General features: G+C 38.1%; 1 protein-coding gene across 1 annotated transcript in view; it reads right to left on the bottom strand.

The window, feature by feature from the left end:
* Positions 1-2,090: 2,090 nt before the first annotated feature.
* Positions 2,091-20,101, bottom strand: part of efna5a (ephrin-A5a) — a 52,739-nt gene continuing 34,728 nt past the window's right edge. Inside the window, exons 2-5 of the mRNA XM_077623386.1 lie at positions 12,005-12,297; positions 6,501-6,566; positions 6,335-6,415; positions 2,091-5,177 (exon numbers count right to left, since the gene is read on the bottom strand). Of these exons, the coding sequence (XP_077479512.1) occupies positions 5,053-5,177; positions 6,335-6,415; positions 6,501-6,566; positions 12,005-12,297 (565 nt within the window). The 3' untranslated portion in view covers positions 2,091-5,052. The remainder of the gene's footprint in view (positions 5,178-6,334; positions 6,416-6,500; positions 6,567-12,004; positions 12,298-20,101) is intronic.

The raw sequence follows: 20,101 nt of genomic DNA, 5'->3' as shown, positions 1-20,101 counted from the left end.
CCGGGTTTAGCCTCAGTAATCGTACGTTGAGAGTTTAAACACAAGAGTTGATCATGCTAATCTCCAAGTCTATCCTTCATGGATAATGCTGATTGAATGTTAACTTGCAGAAATTTTGTTACATCAAAGTCTTACTATCACGTAATCTTAGACTTCCTCTAGATGCAGTGACACATCAATGTCAAGTCAGCAAACCGATACCATTTCTCATTCAGCTTCTTAAATCATTAGGAGTCACTCTTTCAGGGCTTGTAAGACAGCCAACGGAAGTCAGTGTGATATATGTTTTTGACAGATGAAAAACGCAGATAGCAAGAGGCTGCTTATCAGTGGGAAGTCCAGGTCAAGACATTCCCATAAACCTCTCCTCCCGCATCAATCAACTTAAAACTCATGCAGGAACTGGCCAAATGAACCCTTTCAGGGGACAGTGGCCATCTATTCAAAAGTTGGTTTCTCTTGTTGGGGATCGTTGGAAATACGATTTGGGACTGCATTAAGGAGTCTCAAAAAAGTGACTAATGTTCACTTGTTAGTAAAAAAAAGTTTGCTAATGAAAGAGCGGAATTGATGGCAACACATTGGTTGGCACGTCAGAAGAGCGCCACAGATTATTGTCGCGCCGGCCGCAATTGGCCCACAGGCCACAAGTTAGAGACCTTTGTCCTCTAGGAGTGTAATTAAAACAGATAAGACAGAAACAGATAAAAGAAACCAAAAAATAAAATAAAAAATGCAATGATAACAATCATAAGACTGGCCTGAAAGCATTAATAGGAATTTTTCAAGTAAAAGATCCAAATGATGATTACAAGTTGTAAGGGTAAAAGTAATCCAAACTCCAAAATCATAAGAATTGGAAACCATCTCAAAGGACTGTGAGATATTACACATATGATTTTAATATGCTTGATTATCTTCTGTCAAATTTGGTTGTGTTGACTCCATTTTATTATGGATGACCAGGTTCCTTATGCTTGCCGTTACATTCAAGTAAACATTTTTGACAGTTAAAAATCTCTAAGGCTCCGGTGGAGAGAGTATGTGTGCCTTTCAAAAAGACACATGATCAAGGTTAGATTTGGCCTTGAAATGATTTGTAATTATATTCAAAGAAAGAGGAGCCTGCCACATTCTGTTTTCCCTTCGTCATGTCTAGGACACATTAGCATGGAAAAAAAGAAAACATTGAACCATCTCTGCTTTGGTGATGGCCACCACTCTGATTGAGAGTAACCTTCAGATATGATTTACGTACAGATGGAGCACTTGTGAGGCCTTTCATTCTTTATTCCTTTTTCTTCTGAGAAAACTATGATGAAGTCAAGCAAACTACGTTCAGTATAATCTTAACCTGACCTTGGCTGTCAAACGAAAAGAGGATTGGACGTATATATATATATATATATATATATATATATATATCAGAAAATAAATAGATGGGCAGCTTCCAGTTCTTACCAAACTGGTGGAGTAAGTTTATTTATCATTGTTTTTAAAAATTTGAAATTCTTATAACAATACTGTTAATAATAAAATATGTATACGTATATTCACGTTTTTGTTCATCTGTTTGTTTACATGTTCTTTTCTAATGCGTATTATTTAACCTGGGGCTCAGCAAAAAAATCTATTTAATAATTATTTTGTTTATTACTATATTTCAAAAGTAAAACAATCAGTATGTTCTGAATATCAATTGCCACAGCATAAGGAAGAAGTGGATGAAACACTGATTATTCCAGCTCACGACTCAATTTCAAACTACACAGAGGTGATTTGAGGCCTATGATAGCTATTGGTAAGAAAGTGGCTATTAATTTGAATTAAAAAAGAAGTCATGCAGAGTGAGGAGCAAAAAGGCATATGAACCTATTTCCTAGTGAATCTCCCACAAGCACTCCACATTCCTGAAAGATTAATCAAATGTTCTTTTTGTTTTTTTACCCCTCTGCATATTACCTTTCGATCCGAGAGAAACAGTTGTTCTTCTTAACTCAATCTGTGTGAAGCAGACTCCGACTGAGCCGGCATCCCAGTATTTCTGTCATTCATTTCCGAATCATTAATGATACAATCACACGCTACGCTTACAATGACAAAGAAATATTTATTACACCGTTTTTTTTTCCATGATTGTTTTCATTAGTTATAGCTGCTCCAACACGTGTATTTACAAATAAACGCACTTTCTGGGGGCAAAAAAATGTAGGGAAAACAAACAAGAAATCAGAAAAGGAACAGGGGAAGCACATGGAAAACAATGATTTAAAAGGTAAATCTTTTCTGAGAAAAATATTGACACCATGGCATTTCTAGATTGAAAGAATGGGGACATTATTTTGGAAACTAGAATCAGTAAAAAAAAGAGCTGCAGGTTACAGGGAGGTTAATTCAGGTGAAATAGAAACAGACCCTTTGAACCAACATTCCTAGTTACACAGTTTATCCAGAACATATCAAACATCCTCTATAGAAGTTTAATGCAACTCTTGTAACACCGTGACAGAGAGGACACATACAAATAGAGGTGATGATTACCAAAGAGCCACCCATATATACTTTAATGAAAAACCTGTGTGAACTGGCGTATCTTGTAAAAAAAAGAAAACATACTTTGTAGCTCTTAAAGATCCATCTGGTATTCATTCAGGCCCTTTCCATGATTCATGAGTGTAAGATGACCACTACATGCTTAATATGCTCCACATTTGCACAAATGAACATCCCAAGGGTGTAATGTTTCTATGTTTTATATAAAATGCATACAAAATGAAAGAAGTTTCTAATATCAAACATTATTTTCTTACTGATTACCCACAAAGAGGGGTGTGAACAAAGTATCTAACACTGTATGATACAATAGATTCGACGTTGGATACACAGTATCCAGGAAATTGGTTGTTTTTGTCATGGTGACATGGCCGCGGGTAAAGATTTTTAGCGGAGAAAAGAATGACTAATATTGGTTAAACTCAGATGTATGGAGGCTGATATAATGTTGAGAAATAAAAGGATACAAAGAAATCCACACTTTTTTTTCTGCACAGTTGCACCGATGTGAAAATACAGGGGGAAAAACATCCACAAAAGACAAGGATTGGGAGCTACTTAAGTGAATTTGTGATCATGCAATGCATATGCAAATAAGTGAATGTCGTGTTACAAAACATCAAACTTTGAACATGCATGTAACCTATGTATGTGTTTTAGTACCCACATTGAGCAGCATTCTTGGCACTCGGGAGTAAATAAGCTGTTTAGAGACAAAACGAATATTGCCATCCATCAAAGTGATTGATTACTCTAAAAAAATACTAACCTCAACATGATATTGTTCTGGCTTTGGTGATGTGGTTATGAACTCACTCCCATAATGAATGATATTTGTTCGTCAAAAAAATGACAACAGTATGTGAAATCACTGCCACGCTTTGTTAACTATATATTTGTATTTCCCTACTTAATATCTGTACTGACACGTTACTAAATGAAAATGGACACAGCTTTCCATGAGAGAATGTTGACTTTTTCTGTCTCTTTCTATGGGAGGGGTCGCCAAACTATTCCACAAAGGGCCTAAGTGGGTGAAAGATTTAATTCCAACCCAACAAGACCAGAAACCGGTTTGCTTTATGGCCTTGATTTCTCATTGTAGCAATCAGTAGGTGCACCACAAAGGTGTCTACAGTCCACAAGAGCTTAATACAGTATAATACAGCATGGGGACAATATTAGGAAACTTTTCCATGGTGGCACACAATCTCTGTTTTAGTTCAAATTTATTAATATTCAATGAGTCCAAAATGATTGCTATTCAATGGCGCTGAAACTTTTATTTACTTATTTTTACCGCTCACACAAAGTTAAGCAATGGCAAAAATCGAGTCATATTCCCGATTGAGGTACCACAATGCTGTCTATAATTAAGTCTACCGCAAGACTGCATCATGCTCATTTGTTGAAATCTGTGTTGCTTCATGTCAGGAGGACTAAACTCATTGTGGCTATTTTGTGTATATATTTTAGTTCAGCTATGGAAACATCCCTGAACTCTTTAGGATATGTGTTACTATATACAACAATTGTGTCAAAATGAACAACGAGTTAATAACAGATTTGAACACATTTTTACACCCTGATCGTACGTCAGACTTTTTTCTTCCTTTCTAGACTTTGTTAAAGACCATTCAACAACATTCAAGACTATAACAGATACACAAACTATATTGAGTAGTATTGTATGAATTTCCAAATAAAGTGTGTTATCTAACCTCATGACTTATTGTGGTAATATGTTTTTATCGCCTTTTTTACCAGAGCTAAGTGAGAATAAAGCACAATGGATCACAATAAATAAAACACGTTGCCAGGACAAAAAAACAAATGAACGAACAAACTACCTAACAAAATACCTTGCACATCATTCAAATATTTTACTGTACACCCGTGTTGGCTGATACACATGAAATATGTGAATCATTAAAAAAAAGGGGGAGGAGGGGGAAACACTAATAAATCGCTTCACTTCAGATACTAAAAACGAGTGCTTTTTTTATAAGTTCTCATGATATTTTCACCAAGGCTACTCCTCAGTCTCGTAACAAATCATCCAACTCCTTTATCACCTGAGGAAGGTTACATTGTGACAAGAGTGCCCTCAACCCCCACGCAAGCAAAAATGTCCTTTCTACTGACCCGAGATTCTGACGTAAGAATTACTCATATTACTTGACGGGGTTTTATGCGATGTTGCAGACAGAAAAGGCCTGTAAATTTTGAGTGATTCTGCAGCGCTTCCTAGAAGAATGTGAACAATGATGTCGTTTGTGTGTGTTTGCTTCAACAAAAGTATACTGGGCAAAACGAAAACCTTCATGGTCCCTTTGCTTTTCACTGAGAGAGATTGTCCGAGTTTATCGGTTTGTTTAGTTTAGTTTTTTTTTTTAATGGAATAAAAAAAGTGCTCCGTAAGTGGGAGGGGTTGCAAGGTAGGGCAGCCTGTGGTCCAATCAGGACAGTCAATTCTTGGGTATGTCCTTAGAATGAGCGCTATAAAGACAAGATAGCTGCCAGGAGTATGACGCTGGAACTGAGCAGCAGCACGGAATTGCAGCAGTGTACGGCAGAGTTCACGTCGCTTCGTGAAGGCTCCGGTGACTCGTGACTGATGTCATCTGAAGGGGAAGAAAGAAGACAAAAGTGAAGATTTGTTCTCCAGCTAAGTCGTCTGTAACTGTGTTTCTTTTACACACCAGAGGTCAAACAATAATGTAATGTTCCAATTCTAAATTCTATGCGATCCCTAAAAAATAAGGTTTTCATTAAGCTTTCCATCTACAGTACATTTTAGTATTCCATCAAGAGAGGTATCAATAATTCCATGAACATATCCATGATACTTACAATTTAATTTAATAGCATTTAATTTTAAGTGACTAATTTCCACAGTAGTTAAAACATACTTTTACTTCAAGAATCAATAACTGTTCTCTGTATAAAAAAGGATTTGGGACGCATTTTATATCTTGCCACTTCCACCTGTGACTATTAAGTAACAGGAGAAAACAATATAAAATAGTATGGCATGCCATAAACAGGCTGTAGTCACAGAGAGAAATCAAAGTGACACACACATCATTGGGATGAAAGACAATAGATCCACTGGGGGAATTGTGCATCATATAATCCCTTCTATGGTTACAGTTTCAAAGGCGTGAGTATTTTTATAACGTGGAAAACAACAATATATACAGTACTTGTGTTAGAGTTAAAAACCTTCAGTGTTATATTCCATGTTTAAATCTGGAGGCTTTGAATGGCATCCACTGTGATGTACACAATATAATTAAATAATGTGCTGATTACAGTATTAATCTAGCTAGATTCAACTTCGGTTTTGCATTAATTCCAATTTATTGGTCATAGTCATGTTGAAAGATTCCTTAAAATATATAGATAATCCACATCACACCTATATATACACATAAATGTTCAATACGAATATGAATATGTTAAATAATATGTGCTGTCCCTTATTAAATAAATCAAACTCAAACAAATCAATTCTGGTGTACTTACTGTACATAAATAAACTTTGTGGAAAAACTAAAAACAACATTGTAAATAGAGTATAGCTAACGAAATTGCATATAATTATGTATTAATTACCATGGTCTATTGCCATAAGAGTAAACAAAAATGCTAAATCAAAATAAATATCTGAAATGGTCGTGTTGTATTAAACTTAGAATATTGAAAAGTTACAGAGCATGCTCACACAAAAAGACGCGGATGCACACACTTAAGACACACTGCTGTAAAATCCACTAACCTCTTGGTTCTAGACTGTTGTGACTGTTTTCGTCAAAGTCGATTCCTTCCTCGACGCTCCCAGAGCTTCGCACGCAATTGTCTTAAACACAAAGAGGAGAGTAAATGTGTGATTACCAAAAATCAGACGTCAATCATTTAACAAGTAAAAACAATGGATAACTTACTTTGCGGCCTAACAAAGACTTTGAGTCGGAGGCAGCTCCTTCTTCCTTTGGCGTCAGTGAGGGAAGCTATGAAAAAATAAAAATAAAAATCAGTCATTATTAAGGGAAAAATAACAAAATATTTTCTTTTATTTCATATACTGTATTTCACACTCAAAACAATTTGCATCTAACAGCCTGGTACATTAGCTAGGTAAGTTAAAATTCAATTTTAATGTTTCTATAGTAAAAAAAAGGATTACTTACAGTATCTAATTATTTTACTTATCATAATCCCAATTTGTGCTTTTGCAAAATGTCCATATCTTTTCCTCTTAATCTAAATAGTAACAAAGAGCTGCTTCAAACTAAACTAAAAAATGAGCAAGCATGCAAGGTCGATAGTTTCTTTTTTCATTTTTTTTTCTTTGAGGAGGAGGAATTATCCTTAACTCCTTCAAAATAGTCCACCCCAGAAGAGCTTTATCTTCTTTTCTGAACTCCCTTACCACATCCAGGTGTGAAAACATTCAACTGCGTATACATTTACATAGAGCAAAGCAATGTCAACTTCATATCCCCATTGTTCATTTTTCTTACGCTCACCTTCAAAATCCACATTTTTTCCTCTTTCCAGAAAATTTTGAGATAATGAAATCATTTGCACAACACAACACTGCATTGAACCGCTCTTAATTTGTGCTTTCGATGTTATCTGAATATTCGAAAGCGTGCCGTCTTTCCAATAATCCTTTTTCCCTGTCTTCTCATGAGCAAAAAAAAAAATAATAATTACCTCAGTAGTTTCTTGCTACTTCAATCTGCATGCTGCGTACGTTTACATGACAACGCTCAAGTGAAAAAGGCAGCGTTTTACCTCCGTCTGTTTAAATTGGACTAATATTCGTTCTAACTCAACTACAAGCTCAGCATGACAGATTCTGACCCAGCAGTGAATCTAGTGTCAGCGTTTCCACTCTTCTCCGTGACCGGAGCTCTTATTTCAAAAGATGTAATATCAGATGCGGTATGGCCATGAGAGGGGGAAAAAAGTCGTAAACCTTGCCATGAGTGGAATTTTGGATGTCAAGTAGCAGAAATGAGGTATACTAAATGTGAGAGAAACAATGTCAATCACACTGTGTCTATCCATGTTAGCCGGTATCCAATAACTTACCTCACATGCTGACAATATTTACGGGTCTCACTTTCTTTTCTGAAGCGTGTATCTGTTTTATCAAAAATTTGACTTTTTTCAGTTGTTTTGAACAAATCCTACATTTCTACAACTATTATAAAAAAAAATTATGCATGAAATAAACATCAAGGAAGCAAAGCAAATTTTATTTATTGGGCTACCTTAAGTTAATAGCCTCAGTTACTAGTGAAATATTGTTATTTTTTTATGGTATGTATAGGTTTTTTGACAGTTATGAGAAAAGTTTTTCTTGAAGATGTTAAATTACATTTTTTTTGCTTGTATTTCCAAACTGAAAAAAATTGCGATGTTTAGAACTTTTCAGAGAAGCCAAGTAAGCCAGCTTTAATTTGATGGAATTAGTAGTTGGAAATCCTCTAATAAGGGGTTGAAATACACAGTGATAATTTGAAATAAAAGACCACATTAAAGCACTTCCTGACACTGGATAGCCTTTTTTTTCATGGGGACTTCTGAAAATGTTTTATACACTTTCTATATATATTACATATGCGAGCAAATTGGCTAGCTATTGATAGTAATTATCCTGCAACAAATACAGTAACTACTAATAAGTAAACATTTTATGCATTTCTAACCTTTTCAAATGCCATCACAAGTAAACAGAAATTGCATTGTGTCTGCTTATTTTGCAAACCGTGATAACGTGCATCAACAATGACAGAGACGGCTGTCATGTTTTAGAATTCTAAAAAGGCCAAAGCACTTTAGAGATAAAAGACAACACCTCAGCAGGGAAAAAAGGAGAAAGACACATCTGCTCTTGTTTCTCTTCGACAACAATGACTGCAATTACGCACCAAGAAATGACATATGACACCTTAACACGCGACATTTTGTAAAGAAAGTCAATTCTTATCACATTTACATTTGTCATGTAAGAACCAACATCATTTTTCCTGTGTTCCTAACAAAGTTTGCTGCCGAAGTTGAATCCTTTTATTTTCAATTTGTCACTCACATTTCATTTCAGTGTGCTCCTCTGGGTTCTTTCCTCAGCCTTTTTGTTCCCAGACTCAAGCACACGAGCAATTACACTAGTGTCGCCTTTGCTTTCCTCATGTCTGCCACTGAGGTCACAGTCTGGCTTTTCTATCTTTGAGCGAGACGGCTGAGCTCTACCGCCACTCACCGGAACTTCTGCTCTAGCTAACAATTCCCCCGGCACTTTCCACTCTGAATTTTACAGGTTCTATCCCATGATACACATGCGTGCCCACAAATACAAATGGAAGGTTTTAATAAGAAGTAACGCCAAATCGTCAAATGCTAAAATAAACCATAACCATAAACCCATTTTTGCATCACAATCTTGATTACGGTACAACAACAACGGTGAATAAAGAGATAATAATCCTCATGACTAGGCTGCACAATTATGGCCCTCCCAAAAATATGATGACTATCTCTTGCACTACCACGGACAGCGATAGATGTCCAATCCAAATTGAGATTGAATGATTGAAGCCAACCCCTCCAGTCAAAAACGATATTACGTCTTTCTCAGTCAATAGCAGCCAATGAATTAATCATGTTGATTTTACCATGCTAGAAAAAAAATATATTTAAATGATTCTATGTGAAATGAAACATTTAAATTAACGAATAACTGAAAATAAATTCACCCCTGTATTTAAAATGCTATCGACTTCAGGTCAAAGCACAATATACAAGTGTCGTCAGGCGAATAAAAAGAAAATATTAGATTAGTTTTTGCAGTCTTTCCAAGAAGTAACTTCATAGCCCAAAAACATGTTTTTTCTAGGAGAAAAGGCCAAAACGGACACAAAAATGCAGTTAGTATGAAAGCGGCTGAAGTCTCAGGATCTGTTTTTTCAGGTTTGGAGCCAACAGAACATTGCAGTAAGACAGCGCAAAATCTATGTAAAGCCTCTTTGCAAGGTGAATTATCCAGACCTTGATATAAATACTCTGGGATCAGATGTGTGAGAATTGGTTTATGTTGGGGCCTTTTGTCCTTGTATCTCAGTGAGAAGTTAAAGGGAAAGACGCTTGTGCTATCCAAGCCCACGTCATTATCGATGTAGATCTGTGCTGAGTGTACACAAGTGCTGAGCCTGGGCGTTTGAAGCGTTGGGGGCTTTACGGGGAGTCAGTCATTTCTCTCACACGGGGAGAGCCAGACTCTCAACTGTCTCCTCTGAAAATTGGATTTCTATCCCCCGAGATTAGGATCAGGCTTCCCGTGCTCTACCGCGGCTCTCTAAGAAAAACATGCCGCCCTCTGAGGCCTTGAGAAGCCAGCAGCAATGACTTCATAGTCATCTTAGTGACCTTTGGCCTTGCCGGACTAGCCGGCAATTTTGCGTGTCCTTTATTCGGGTGTACGCTTGTATGCTCTGCCAGACGGTCAGTAGCCAACAGCAGGTGTCATCTATTTGACGTGACCCCGCCTCCACTTCCCTCCTGCCTGGGGCCAGTGACAATCACCGCAGAGGAGGATAAAGGAGTATCTGTCTCGCAGAGGCAAGCAGACATGACCCCCACCTTACTTTGTCACTTACAGAATTTCAACCCAAACTTGAGGCACAATGCTTCAATGAGCTACCAGCTATTGTTATGCTTTGTTCCAATACGACACAGTCGGCAATGGGACTAATGGCAGCGGCAGCAGCTGCTAAAACATACTTTACTGCGAATACTATTAGCATAAACACGGCCTAATACAAACGGGCAGTCGGAGTTCACTATCTCATGCTGCATCAATGAGATATTCAACAGCTGTACCACATTATTTGGCCCTTATTATGGACAGCTCAACACATTTGATGGGCTTCCTGTCGAAAGCTACAGTGTAATTTAAGATTCATTTGTATATTCACGTTCATGACATCTATCCCACTGTGCTTTGTCCAAAACAAATGTGGAATGAAAAAAAAAGCACGATAGCATTACCCCAATTATTTCAATACAAACTGTCTGCTGCTGAGACAGATGAGGACTGAGTTTACAACAAGTCAAACAATTTAAGACTGAAAAGCTGTTATCGGCATGGTGGTCCCGACCAAAGTAAAGTGAATTTGAAATTTTGAATCAACAATGTAGTCCTAGACATATAGCACAATCAAATATAGTGGCCATCAAACGCTAAAGAACCAATAAAACACCTTATAATAGTGTCGATTGCAATAACATTTCTTCAATCCGCCAACAATATTACAAACTTAAACTTGATACGGACAATTTTAACAGACTTTCGAGAAAAAAAACATTCTAATCTCCCCATGAATATTCTGTTTCTAGCCTTTATCTAATTCAGTGAAGTCCTTCTTCAGTTTAACTTTAAATGTCAGTTGAGTCTTACCAAACGGTTATTATTGGTTCTCTATACTTATCTTTGACTTGAAGAGCTATCGAAATACCTCAAATCTACCATCGGGAGCCACTGCATCTGGTTTAATCCCTCTCTTCTGCCCTTGCAGGTCAGTGACATCACTTATGAAAACATAAGTTTCAGCTGCTTGTTTTCCTGAGTCTTCTCAGAAGCAGCCAAGAGAAAGTCGAGCTCAGCCAGTCCGCAACAAATGAAATTTAACTCACAAATCAAAAACACACAACACTAAAAACCCAAACGACCTCTTCCACTCCCCACACTTCTCATTTTATACAAATCTTTGTTTGAACCTCGTTTACGATACTGTAAACTAATATCGTATAACACTTAATCACAATCTTCAACTTATTTAAAGAAGCTTCACATACATCCCAAAGCAGTCATGCGTGTCTTAACATGATCTGAGTGTAACACTCCTCCAAAAATTAAATTCCGCACCGCAATAACCTTCTGAGGCTTAATAAGTACAACTACTTTCAGAATGTCAGCATTGTACCACAATCTTAGCAAAATAAACCAAAAACAATGTGACCTTATCCCAATGTGACGTTCAATCTTTTTCAAGAAAAAAGTCAAATTGTTGCTGTTGTATGTTTGATGTGTTGCAAAATAGTTCTTGAATACCTTTTGTGTTATTATTTCTATTAATAAAACAATGAAGCTGGTATTGTTGATCTGTCTGTTGTTCATATTAGAAGGATATCTCACCGATATATTAAATTTATCTCATGTTGATGGAAAACCATAAATAGCTTCCTATGGGTGACCCTGTTTACGGCTGACTGTGTAAAAGGGGAGTGAAAACAGATGATGTGACTAGACATTGGAAGTATTCTCTCCCGATAACTTGTGTTTTAGTTTGACTTCACTTCGAGGAACCACAACAATTGTTGACATTTTTCTTTTGTGGGGATTTCTGTCAATGATCCAAATGAGCACTGAAATACTCACAGATGTAGTAGTACTCTCGACCGGGACGAAATTCAAAGCCTAATGAGAAGGGGGTAAAGAGCTGGAACTTTTCAGAAAACTTGAGTGGTCCATTTGAAGATAAAGGCCTGTTGCACTCCCAACGCTTGAAGCCCTTGGCGGTGTGGTCACATGAACTATAGCCGTCATAGTTCACCATGTAAAGCACGTAGCGTTCGGCCCTCTCATCAGACACGGGGCTGATGTAATGTGGGCAGTAGACATCAAGGTAGTCATTTATGCAGACATCAATGTGGTAATCCCCTCGGTAAAACCTGGAGGAGATATAGGAAGGAGTAATATATTAGTATAATATACACAAAAGAGGTTTATGTGACTAAGATGTGTACGACGAATGAGCTATTTTACAAAGCTAGACATGAATATTTGAAATGGAGTAACATTATGGTTTCTTGCAAAATGTTTCTGAGATGACTTTTGTCTAATCAGTCTGGAGAAAATGCAAGAGGTCAGAGACCAAGGGCATGGCTCATAATATTTCATCACAAACGTTTTTGATTGGGTTGAGGTCAGGGTTATGTTTGTACAAGTCAGGGTTCCCCACCCTAAACTAATTTACTACTCATTCATTTGAAAAAAAAATGCTTTGTGCAAATGGAGCAGATGCTGAAAAAGAAAAGTGACCCTCACCAAAAGGAATACAAATTTAAGTACCATATTTTAGTCCATTTAATGTACTCAGATTATTTATTAAGTTCCTTGTTCTAACATTAAAACTTGAGAAATGAAAGCCCGAAAAATCCTGTGAGATCCCTGTGTTCATTTCTAATAGACATTAGTCATTTTCATGACCGCGAGCGCATTTATTTGGACAGAATTAGCATTCTGAGACCAAAATTGTTGAAAAATGGGTTTGGAGTCTGAACACGTGGTTCTATCCAGGCTACATCTGTTTACATTATTTCAATGTCAAACTCAATCAAGCAATCCCCCCATAAGACTCTACTGAATCCCTCTGTAACATGCCAGTGCCCTGGCAGAAATTCCTTTGTGATACCCCTTCAACAGTCAAAAGCTATGTATCAGTATCATGTGCTAAAAAGTTGTGCTGATGCAGAAATGATAACCCCATAAAGACCTAATTGTCAAGTGAGTATTCACTTTAAGTGGATCCATTGTGCAATGTGGTTTTCAACAACAAATTAAAAAGCCTGAGGACAACTTGTGCATCAATTTGGAAAATGAAGCATGTGTTAAAGCTTTTAGTATGCCCCCCAATTTTGGCTACTGTAAATTGTGTGGAAAAGAGACAGGGAGTAAATACCCAGCAGGGATAAGCCAGATATTCAATAGAAACGAGAAGGATTGGAAACATACAGTATTCCCAATAGTGCAATATAAGGTTGCATATGTGAGGCTTTTACAGGGCGGTGATTAAGGCAACTAACTGGTTGTGTCACTATAGCTGCTAATGGGCCTAGGATTAGTATCACTGACATGCTGCAGATGTCTGGAATACTCATCCTCTCTATTCACTGACACAGAAGTTTCAAAGAGGAGGAAAAGGATGGTGACTGTGCTCAAGCATTTGCGGGTCAAGCATTGCGAAACAACGCAACAGCTTTGTTTAGTTTGGCAAGACCCACATAGAATGGCTTCACATGAGAAAAACAGGTTAAGATTCATGTGGATGCTGTTGCAAAAGCAGCAGATTAGCCAGGTGAAACTGAGATAATAAAAGGGTTAATGTACAGCCTTTGCAGCTGACACGCGTGCTATTGTGAGACATGAGTAGCATTATGAGAGGTGTCCGGGGTATCATGTTATCATTCCACTGATAGTGCTAGTGTTGCAAAATTAGTGGCCAACCAATAGTATTTGCAGAGGAAAAATGACACCTAGATGATTTGTGGCATAATCATTTACGTTCTATTTTCTGTCTCTGATTATCTTCTGGTCAAATATGAAACCAAAGATCTTATTTCCTTCAAAAAAAAAACCCATCACCTTCGAGATTATGGCTCCAGGCAAACACAACATGTCCTCCCATAGCCTTAATTTCAATGCAGCTTGCCGATATTATGACTAGCAGGGGTCAAGCGGCTCCACGGTCCCATGACCTTTGCCAGAAGCAGTGGACGGTCTTGATTTGTCCTTCTGTCTTTACTGAACCCCATATGTCAGCTCCAATTTTGCTAGTTTCAGTTGCTGCCTATCAAACCGAACCGAACATAACTACAGATATTAGTGTTGCCCTATAATAAACCCCAATTTATCAACAAAATGCATAAATCACGTTTAAAAAAAAGATGATCAACATCTTATTACTCGCATCAAATGCAGTTATGATCAGCAAATGGATAGTCAAACAGTCAGAGGCGAATGTTCCTTGTTGACTCCAGTAATTTGTGTCTTTTACCATTGGTGACACGCAGATGACAAGCATATTAAGGTGTCATATGCAGTTTGAATAGATTTTCAGAGTGGGATTGACGAGTTCAAAGATCATTTCTTACAACATGTGACCTCCACAAAATACAGCAAATATCTTGAGTTACTATAGTCGAGATTTGATAAGGGAATGACAAATTCAATCCCACTTTAATTAGGCTACATCTTATGATGTGCATAAAATTGCTACTTAATCTTTTGAGAACATGATATGGCACATTTATGTTTGACAAAGAATATTAAAAAATCACAGATTCTTTATTTTTAAATAAAATATTACTTTAGCGCACTAGTTATCCAGAGATCCTAGAAAACCTGAAAACCACAACATTCACAGTAGTTAGTTTAAAAAGGCAATATGAGAAATGTGTTAGGATGCAACAGATGTTGGCCATATAAACATCTAAATATACTTAAAGTAACAGAAATGAAATATTGGAAAGGTACAAAAATGCAGCCTCCCTCAAGATGTATTTAAATAGACAACACTGGGCTTTTATTTTCCTTTGGTTTCAATTAAGGAAGAAGCTGATCGGAGTTTTACTCCTGCTTTGATGTTGACTATCATTTCCCCTATGAGCATCCGGTGTCCCCCACTGTGCCTTCCTGAGACGGTTTTCCTCCTAGGTCATCAAATACAGATGTAAAAGTGAAAAAAGTTATATGTCACGCACCAAGATTCCACTTCCCTCCGATGTAAACATATCTAAGATGAAGTATGACTGAGAATCTAGGTGTGACACATGCACAAGATGGTAAAACCCAATGATATTGCTTTATTTACTTCATTGGTTCTCAAAATGTGTGTTCCAAACCCCTGTGGTGATGCCGGGGGTGGGGCGTGTGAACCTTGCAACATGCTTTGTTTTGTGGCATACAAAGTTAATTGTAATTGCATATTAACTGCAGTAGTGGCGCACTCATTGCCACAGAAAACCTACTTGGGGATTCCCTGTTAACCAGCAAGTCCACATCATTTTTAAAGCAACTATCAGTTTTTTCAAATGGTTTGACTATTTGTGAAAACTTCCGAACACATTTAGCATTCACAGGGAATTTTAAAACTGATTTTCTTCCTTTCTTTTTGGAACAGCGGGAGTTTTGTTTTTAGCGGGTAGAAAACAAAAATTGAATCAAACATTAACTTAAAAAACAACACTACATTTCAATGATTGTAGATTATAAGGAGACCTCTGTCAATAAATAACTTAAAATCCTGCATCTTTTTGTTTTGGGGGTGAATGATTCTGGATTGGTAGAATCAGTCAGTAAAAGGAGCTTATCAATGAATCTGTAACTAGAGCTCCCAGCAAAACACAGAGTAACTATGGATAATCCACCTTTTCAGTAAACTGCCCCCCCTTGTTTGCTTTCTTTAGCCCCACCTGTTGTTTTGGCCTGAGTGCTATAGCCAGAATGGTTGAAAAGAAACACAGCGTTTGGTTTGTGTGCTTTTGAAGAAGCAGATAGTATGTGATAAAAAGAGAGAAGGGAAAAGACTGCAGAGGGAGTGATGAAAATAAATTACAAGAGAGAAACATTGTGGAACACTGGAACAGGTAACCAATAAAAAGAAATGAAGGGGAGCATAGAAAGGAAAACATTTCTTTTTTATTCACCATGCATTAAATGTGCTTTTAATACTATGCTTGAAAGGATTCTAGTGCAAAGCACTGATTTGATCCAGAAATGTTGAAAAAAATAGAACATAAAAGATGTAGTGACTAACAAAATAAATATAACTCTTATGTTTTCCTCATGTCTGGAGTTGAGGTGCTTATCTTCCATCAACATGTTTCTGATGTATAGAGAGATATTTTTGGCTAATAGAAACTCCTGTCTGAACCCACTCAAATGCACAAAATACACTCTCGTGTGTATATATATACACATAAATGTACTGTGTATTGATATGATTGACTCCTCAAATTACTAATCCTTTACTCTTGACATTTGGCATCAACTATGAGCTTCCTGGCATTCCCACTAGGGGGTACTCTGTGCAAATAGGGGCAGAAGGCAGGCATAGGTTTTGACATGATGTCACTAAAGAGGTCAGGCAATCTGCCCACAGGGCTGGGAGTGTCAATTAACATCTCACCAATTAAATACATGTCCTATCATTTTTAGCATTGCCGCGAGTAAATTAAAGTCATTATAACTGAGTTAGCTAATTCCATACACACATGTTTGTGACATTCCGGTTATGTGTGTAATGTACCTTTCAACTAACTTAGTCCAATGGGGAGTTAACGGGAGTATGATGGGAAAATGGAGCTTGTAAAGTATAGACAGTCCTCAGTTTTGTTTTGATTTTTTTCTCTCCTTCTCTGCTGGGAACAAAGCCAAGGGAGATGAATAATTGGTCTCAGATTGAAAACACATTGTGTTTCTTGTGGGAAGGCACCTAAGATACTGTACCTAAAAAATACAACAGAGGCCAGAGAGCGAGTGAGAGGAAACACAGTAAGGAAGAATGTACAAGTGCTGTATGTTTATAAAACTTGGTGGTCCTCACTGTGTAAATCACTACTTCTTCAATCCAGCTGGAGCTGCAGTGTGTGTGAATGTAGAATGTTCTTTATGGTACTTATCTCTAATAATATGCAACTATGAAACAATTCTCAATTTATTATATTTGCAAAGCTGTATTTCAAGATACATAATATCACTTCTGTATCCGTGACGATTGCTTGGTTGCCATGATACCAGTTTAAAAGATACAGTTCGGATCAAAGGAAGATGCCGCTTTCGGTCAACGCCGCTCACATAGTATTCATACTTGAAAGTCTGTACATGCTAGCACATGAGCTCCGACACGCAAGAACGTGCACTCGGATGCTCACATACTGTAACTGCAGGAGGCATTGAGAAGGTCCCGTTAAAATAACTCCATTCAAAATGTTCCATCATCACCTGCTGGTTGCACGTGTGCCACTGTACACTATAAGCCACCTGATAGCTGGGAATATGTTGGTAGGATAGTGTGGACGTTTTCTTTGGCGGATGCTTCTTTTGAGCACAGAGAAATTGACCTTAAAGAACCCATGTCGAATGCTGCTGCTCAGTATGCTGATATTGATCTGACACCATAGACTGTGAGCTTAGGTCAAGGGTTAGTGACAGTCCATTATTCAGCTTGAGAGTCTTTGGTCAGTGGCTCAAAGTAAGTGATGGACTGACCTCACCACCGTCCATCAGAGCTGCTGAAAAATGGAAGGTGAAGTGCAAGACACAGTGGCCTCCATTTGCTTCCACATTAACTGCCCAGTAATTTCTCTTCCTGGATAAGTGCTGTTGGCTATTTTTAGAAGCATTAAGTTGAACGAAGATTGAAATATTAGATGGATGACAGTTTTACTGCCATTTTAAAAGTCACGCAATTAACTAAAAATCAAGTTTAAATATGTGTAATGCTACAAAAATACACCAGGTTCTGTATTTGATCAAAGAAAAATTCCCTTATGTTTTGATGGTTAAGTATGTTTCACATGTTTCAAAAATCTTTGTGTATATACTTTGCACCTTTTTATTATCTGCTTATTATCCTCCATTCATAGAAAGTTAAAATTGTGAACTGGGGTGAAACAAGGACTACATTTAGATGTTCCCAAACAGTCACATGTTGCACATACACAAACTGGTTCACACCTGAAGTGTGTTTGACGAGCATGGCCCTGATCACCATGGTGGAGTCTCAGACCCCTGACCTTTCTCCCCAGGGGCGATCCAAGCTTCTCGGCCTCCCCTATCACTTTACTACACCCCAGGGAGCTCCGGCCGCCCCTCATGCTGCTGTTACCCACACATTCTAAACCCGCAACCATGGGAGGAGGGGACGGCGGCAAAGAGAGGAACCCACAACGTCTGGAGTCAATCAACTGGCCATGACAAGCCTGCAAAAGTGCCACACACACACACACACACACACACACACACACACACACACACACATACATACGTTCACACACACGCGCGTTCATTCGCGCAAACCCCTCAAACACATGCTCACACACATAATATAACACCAGCACTTATCCACGAGTGAGGTCTCACACACTTCAAAGTGTGGTAGGGCTGTCTCGCTTGAGTAGTGTGTGTTCGATGGGAAGATCCTAAAAAAGTCCCCAAAAGAATGTTGTGTTAGAAGTTTGAAATAAATAGAGAGAGAGGGTGATGGCCAGTTTTTAATTTGACTTTTACAAAGACCATTTTTTTGACAGTGAGTGAGATATTAGTAGTTAGAAAGAGAGAGAGGCAAAGTGGCATATCAAACAACCATTGAGTAGTGAGAGGAATGTGAAAGACAAGCAGCAAGAATGATGTGAGAACATTTGAGAGCTCTGGAAGAAGGGAGTGGGTACACATGTGATTTCGGTTTCCTGTATAGTTGTAGTGTGTGTGTGTGTGTGTGTGTGTGTGTGTGTGTGTGTGTGTGTGTGTGTGTGTGTGTGTCTATCCATTCATGGTCGCTCGTTTTTCAATTAAAACCTTAGTGAAACAAATGAAGATTGATCTAAATCTTATTCTAAAAACACATTTACAGTAAGTTGCAACATGGCAGCACAGCTGGGATGTTTTAAAGGCAGTTTGCTAATGCATGCATGCTGGCCTGGGGGTCAAACTTGGCTAACTGTGGCAGGTATGGGCATCAGTAGATTTGTAAAACTGGTAGAAAATAACTATAAGAGGAACATGCACAGCAGGGGCCACCAAGACTCTTCTTGAGTTTCAACTAAAATGTACTCTAGAGAATTTGGAGACAAGCTGCAATACCTCCCTTAGACTTTCACTTCATCGAACAAGGGACCGCTGAAAGCTTAATCACATACCTACTTCCTCTCTGGCCCCCCTCTTGAGGGTTTTTAAACGGGCCAGAGGTCATGTTGATGCAGGTATGTTGCCCTCCAGCTTTTCAAAACATGGGTGCATGACAAAGAAAGCTAATGAGAAAAAATAGGAGGTCAAATCCAATAATATAATAATAATACGTTTTCATCCAGCTCTAAAATATCCATTGACCACTTAGTAGCCACAGCCCCTTTGCTTTCAACTCCCACAGCAGGCTCAAAAAAACAGCACATGCAACATCATGTAAGGGCTAAACATAGAAGTGCCGCGCATGCCAGTGCACCACCTGGTCCGCTCAATCTTGCCCCGCTGGGCCCCATAACAGCGCAGACCCTGTCCCCTTGACACAGAGTGTCGATCAAAGTCTTGTCTATCAGTCAGCAAATCAGTCCATCTCTGATCTACGCATTCCGCTAAAAGTTGGGAGCTGGCCCTGATTTGTACAAGGCCAAGTATTAATTCACAATCCACATCGTAGCGGGTTCAAGCTCATATTTAATCCCACTGAGGCTCCTTATTCACATATTCCCGATGTGCAAAGCAGTCTGTTGTACTGATAATGCAACTCCTTGGCTGTTTGTGGGCAAATTTCAATGCATAAAAATGATTTCATACTGTTACCAAACATAAATGGACATGAGAGGTATGCCATAATATGTATTAATCTACCTAGAGATATAGGTACACTTCAAAATAAAGTCAGTGTGAGTGACCTACAGGGTTTGCTTGTTAGGAATCTGTAACTAGGTGGGACAATTTGTTATAAGTTATACATAGAAATGGCTTCATGCTTCATAGCTTCATCAAACTCTCACA

The sequence above is a fragment of the Stigmatopora argus genome, chromosome 16 (assembly GCF_051989625.1).
Source record: "Stigmatopora argus isolate UIUO_Sarg chromosome 16, RoL_Sarg_1.0, whole genome shotgun sequence".
Taxonomy (NCBI): Eukaryota; Metazoa; Chordata; class Actinopteri; order Syngnathiformes; family Syngnathidae; genus Stigmatopora; species Stigmatopora argus.
Note: the sequence above shows the minus strand (reverse complement) of the source record. Positions and strands in the feature narration are given on the sequence as shown.